The 6,000-nt window shown below is 34.4% G+C and overlaps 1 protein-coding gene across 1 annotated transcript in view; it reads left to right on the top strand.

Annotated features, from left to right (window-relative positions):
* Positions 1-2,479: 2,479 nt before the first annotated feature.
* The window catches only part of MAT1A (methionine adenosyltransferase 1A), a 63,120-nt gene continuing 59,599 nt past the window's right edge, over positions 2,480-6,000 (top strand). Inside the window, exon 1 of the mRNA XM_053692064.1 lies at positions 2,480-2,743. Within this exon, the coding sequence (XP_053548039.1) occupies positions 2,650-2,743 (94 nt within the window). The 5' untranslated portion in view covers positions 2,480-2,649. The remainder of the gene's footprint in view (positions 2,744-6,000) is intronic.

Genomic DNA, 6,000 nt, shown 5'->3' with positions numbered 1-6,000 from the left:
GTTTCATTTTCAGGAGATAATCTGCAATAGTCTGCAGCTGACAAGGTAAACTATGGTCATTATACCAGTACAAAGTGTATTGTTTTGCAGTTGTTGTCTGCTAAAGATAATTAGAGAAAGAGATGTTGCAGGGTTAGCCTTGATAATTCTGCTGTATGCCTTTCTAGCTCTTAAACTATAAAAATCCAGCGCTAAATTACATAAAAAGCAGACAAAATAAATAATGAAAATATATTGCAAACTTGTTTTACTATGCACAACTAAACATTTTATATAAAAGTCTCAAGGTGTCTACTGTCCCTTTAACAAACAACTAAACTGGGAAAAATGTGAATATTACAGCCGTGTTTATGTTTTCATATTTATTCATTAGTCTTAATTAGCTGAACATCTGACATATTCCCATAACTAATCTTTTTGTTACTGTATAACTTAAAGAGTAAACACAGTGTCTGTTTTTTTTTTACCTGTTTGCAGAACCAGCTGGCAGCACAGATACAATGTAGATATAAACATATAATAATGTTACATCATTTTACAATATTTGTTATATAAAATTTGAGCAATCTCCCAGTTACAGTGTCATTATAAGTACAGGAAAATGCGTTAGAAAATCCCCTTTCAATAAACGTTTTCTATTCTAATGTTAAGAGAAAAATATCAACATAAAAAATAGCAGCAGATAAATGGACAGATCACATTAGGTTTGAGGTCTCTGTCCAAGGTACCTTATCTGTGCGACGACACATTTAATTCAAGAAGTTTCTGAAAACGACCACTAGTGTCAATGCAGACTGTACAGTGATTATCTGTAATTAGTTGAACCACATTCTGTCGGACTAATTATTCTTTATCAATAAAGTGTAGTGAGCACTTTATTATCTATGCAAAAACACCAAAAAGTGAGAAGTTAGTACAAATAGTATTAAAAATCATTTTCTACTAAGGATAAATGACAATTTAAACAAAGGACAAAGGTTGTGGGGAGATCCCTCGTTTGTCCTTTTTGGCTTCTTGTAATCAGCAGAAGCTGAGCCGGCAGCCACATAAGATTAAGAGAAGCTGCTTCCTGCATTCCCTATTGGTTAGTCTACACCAAAATATTTACTTATTGTACAGATAAATGGGGTGGGTTTTTCCACCATAGTTGTCCCCCTGTATTGACACCACTAGTGATTTCAGGACCAGATAGCCCCCCCTCCCAAGGTGCAGGCCCAGGCTTATTTTAGACCCCTGTATTTATGCCCTTGGGCATTTATCAAGCTTGGCTCTGTTTGACTTGATAAGAGTGAGATCACATTGATTAAAAAAAAAGGACTATATCATTTTTTTCCTATATTGAACAAAAAAATTGGAAAGATTAGAATAAACTCCAATGCTACTAAGATTGTTGCAAAGACTGCTGCCATATAGTGCTCTAGAACAAAGCAGTGCAGCCAAGGAATATGTCTTCAATACTTTATTTGTCCATGTGGGTCCTAACCAATAGGACAATGTTTTAAGTCACTACCTACACTTCGTCGTGTTCTAGGGCAAAATTTACCATCCCAGCAGGTAGACAAGTTCGCAAGTAGTGAACCTGTCTGCCTGCAATTGCCACTTGTGATGTTGCATTGAATGACAAAATTTATGATTGCACAAGAGGTTGCTCCGGCACAACCAATGGCACAAGAACAGGGTATGTCAATGACCCCCAATGAGCAAGTGTTGTAGTGATTGATCTTGCCACCTCCGAGGTGAGGTAGAGAAAAAAGAAGCAGTTTCTGCTTCTTAAATACATATCAGCACGTACAAACCTGCTCCACATAGCCCAAAAAAGCTTAATAAATCTACTCCTAAGTCATTGTTTAGGTCCCCTATGGAAAAATAAAGGTCCGGTAAGATGTGTTTTTTGTCTGGACTGCTTTGTTTTTGGATGTCATGGAGGGGGTTGCATCCCCTGTCTGCGCCTTGGAGAATTGAAGTTTGGATGTGTTTTACAATCCTTTGTTTACTATACTACTCAAGAACCATGCACTCTCATGAGCCTACCACTGTATGCTGTCATGGAAAGGACCAAGAGAAAGAGACATATTTAATAAAAGTAAATTGAAAAGATGTTTTGAAATCAGCACAGTCTATCTGAATCATGAAAGTTTAATTTTGGCTGCCAATCTGTGTTCCCAAAAAGATCAATTTACAACCACGAATAGAATATCATTTTTCAGTACATTACTAATAGAATATTATATTCTAAACAAAATGGGATGTCATTAATAAATACACACACAAATCATTGCACAAGTATATGTTGTATATAACAGGCGTGTGCATAAGGAGCTATTTCCTATGCATCCTACAACACATGTTATTTGGTTCTTATGCACACAAGCAAAGACTTGTTTTGCTTTGCCAAGCAAATAGTATGTTCCAGGATTCTCACATGGTTCTTAAAAACTTTCACTTCCCATATATAGGAGTAGCTTTCTGACTGGCAGCTCAGACTAGTGTGTGACACAGTGAGAGGCGGGTGCAAACTGACATTCACAGAAAACTTTCAGAGCAACTAGCTGTTGCAGGATTTCAGATAACAGCAAGTGTCTGCTGTCAGCCCTGCACTGCACAAACATAGGAAGTTAGTTTATAAACTGCTACATAACAAAGGCAGACATGAACGGTCCAGTAGATGGTTTTAATGACCACAATGGGGAAGATGTAGGAGCCTTTATGTTTACTTCGGAATCTGTTGGAGAAGGTCATCCTGGTAAGTATATGATTGAGAAGTGATTTCTGGCACACAGATGCAATTTCATTCAGGAGGTTACATAGGGACGTTTAATGTGTGCGTAAGCAAGAATCACAAGCTAAATGGATATCAATAACATAGATACATAGAGATGTTTCTGGTTGAGTGCCTTAAAGGGAGATAATGCAGCAATAATAAAATACTCTGTGCTACAGCATTAATTCTTGCCTATAATTATGTGTTTAACCCCCACAAAGGGGCTAAGCACAGTTAAATCAGTGCCACAGAAGCAATACGCTACTGCACTCTGCCACTAAACCCATCAGCGGTAGCATATGTGCATAGCATTCAATCACCAGTCATGCTCAGGTATGGATCAGCAGTTTACCAGAGTTGACTTTAACTGTGTGTTTAATCTTTTTGCGGAGTTTAACCCCATGATCAAAAACTAGCCAGCATGGAGAAAAATTATAAAAAAATTATTTATATACAAAATGTTTGAGTTTTTTAGACTTTATTTTGTAATGTAGGTGTCCTTCACATTCAAAATCCGACATAGTGAGAAACTGTTCTCAAGGTAAAATTTGCCTTTATTGATTTGTTTAAGGCAGTGTTTTTCAACCAGTGTGCCACGACACACTAGTGTGCCGTGAGAGATCCTCAGGTGTGCCGCGGCAGACTGAGAACAGTGTGACATATTTTTTAAATTTTGCTTGTTTTGATGTGATAGGCTCATCAGGCAGACAGGCAGGCATCATTTACAACCATGACATATTGACATTCATTCACAGACAATCATTATGATGTATAATATATGCTGTATTAGGCTACAATGTGTGATTTTGTAAAATTTTGGGATGGTGGTGTGCCGCAGGATTTTTTAATGTAAAAATGTGTGCCATGGCAAAAAAATGTTGAAAATTACTGGTTTAAGGGACTTCGCAGTACTGACAAGACGTATACCAGAGAACGCTAGACCCTCAGGCCCATAGATTTCTGCAATCAATATTACAACATTAAGATGCTCTTGCACATCAAAATATTTTATTATTTCTTTTTTATGTCCCTTAAAATAAACAAGTGAGAATTTGAGAGAAGGACAATAAATACTAATGTGAGCTTTCAATTTATATATATTTACCATTATTTAAATAATAACTGTTAGATCAATTTGATAAATTGTCTAATCCATTATATTGTTAACAGCCTGTGTATATGTTTGCATATGTATATCTATTTATATATGTTGTTAATTTAAGATAAGTTATTTACTATATAATATTATATTTGACACTGGGTCAAGTAATGTCGTCTATAAATCAGCACACGCATTTCCTAAAGGCAGATGAACCAAGGCATAACAAGCATGTTTCGTTTACACTGGGGTGCGATAATGTATTTATAGCTCACATGAGTTACTTTGTATTTATTAATATCAAGTTTAGACTTAAATATAGCGCATATAAATTCTTGAACATGACAACTGTAATGTTAACTTGGGAGCAAAGTGTTTATTTCTCTAAGTAATAATTAAATGATTAGCATTTTCATGTCCATTAATTTCAGCATCTTTGTGATCTTTACTATAGAACTTATTCTGAATTTCACAGAAGCACATGACATGATGAAAATAAATTATCTGTTTTAGGGCAGATATAAAACAGAAGTGGGTACTTAAATACTTAGTAGTGTTTAGTAGTGTTATTTCTACTATTTTTACATTAACCATAAACCTTAATTCAAGATATGGACCTCCTTAACCTGGTTGAGTAGTGTCATTTGTAATTTACAGCCTTAGTTTGTTAATAAACCTGCAGATAAGGGATGCTGCATAGCTATATAATAAACCAGTGGACCTATAGACACATATTTTATGTTCATTTCCCTCTTGTCATTTCAGATCTGCCTCTGATCTCTTTAGCTCCCCTAAGAGTCCACCAATAAAACTCAGGCAACCATTTTACTTACTCTTAACTTATGGAAAGGGCTGCACTGCTTCATATAGCAGTGATTAAGTGTACATTATGAATAAATACATTAGCATACATTTGGTAAAATTTCAAATATATATGTTGAATTTTGGGGCAATTCTGAGCAAAGGTTTTGATGTTTATATATTTCATGAAAAAACTGTCTTGTGCTTCACACTTTTATGAATAGTAAAAATTAGTTTTAAATAGATATTTAATTAATTTGTGTTGCATTTACAATAAGGCACTTTAATATATATTACATTTATGTGCCACTAGTGCTGCTGATTGGGTACAGTTCTCTGCAGCTCATGAATGGTATTTATCTATGTGTTTAACTCATTTGCTTGGGTTAAACACATAGAATTGCAGGGCTCCTAGTGATAGCATTACATGCTCTAATGAATGAGAACATGTCATTTTTTTTATTATAATAGCCCCATAATCAGAATGTCTAGACCTGATAGGGTAATATACAATGGTCTACTAAGGTCATTACAGAGATGCTTAAAAAAAATCTCCTTTAAAGAATCATTAAATGTATTTTTGTTGTTGTTGTAGCTAAAAAGAATAGAGTGTTTAAAAGTGTCACTGTGTGTTTTTTGTTTGGTTGTTTTTAGTAAAATGTATTTTCCTGTACTGAGAAAAAAAATCCTCATGTATATATATATATATATATATATATATATATATATATATATATATATATATATATATATATATATCAATCACTGTGCAGCATGTATGAGTGCCAGGTTACTGTATCCTATAGAATACACTCCAGCAACTCTGGGTGAATGAAAACACTGAGAAAAATCCAAAAGATTTCCAGCCTCCAAGTGGTAAATAAAAAACCTTTATTTATACAGGTTCCATAATATAATGTTGTTTGTATATTATAGACCCTGTATAAATAACGTTTTTTTTTATTTACCACTCGGAGGCTGGAAATCTTTTGGATTTGATGGGGTCTGGCTAACCCTTGTTCTGTGCCCCAAGACCTGAAGTGAGGTGCTGTTTTCCCTTGTGAATTATTTGGAATGAAAACACTGCAATTTTTAGAGTTGACTTACAGCAAAAGCAGCAAAAACTAAAATGAAATGCAATTCAATTAATTGGAATGAAAATGCAAAGTTTGTTTGTTTTTGTAAGTATGCATTAGTAAATATAAAATGTTGAGTTTAATGTCCCTTTAAATTAAAACAAATTTCATTTTTTTTCCTGTAGAATTTATATCTTAAGATAAACCTATCTGCACCAAGGACACTGTAGGTTGTTTATTTGGAGTCATGTGCTGTTTATTTT

The sequence above is a fragment of the Bombina bombina genome, chromosome 9 (assembly GCF_027579735.1).
Source record: "Bombina bombina isolate aBomBom1 chromosome 9, aBomBom1.pri, whole genome shotgun sequence".
Classification (NCBI taxonomy): Eukaryota; Metazoa; Chordata; class Amphibia; order Anura; family Bombinatoridae; genus Bombina; species Bombina bombina.
This window is presented reverse-complemented; position numbering and strand designations above follow the sequence as displayed.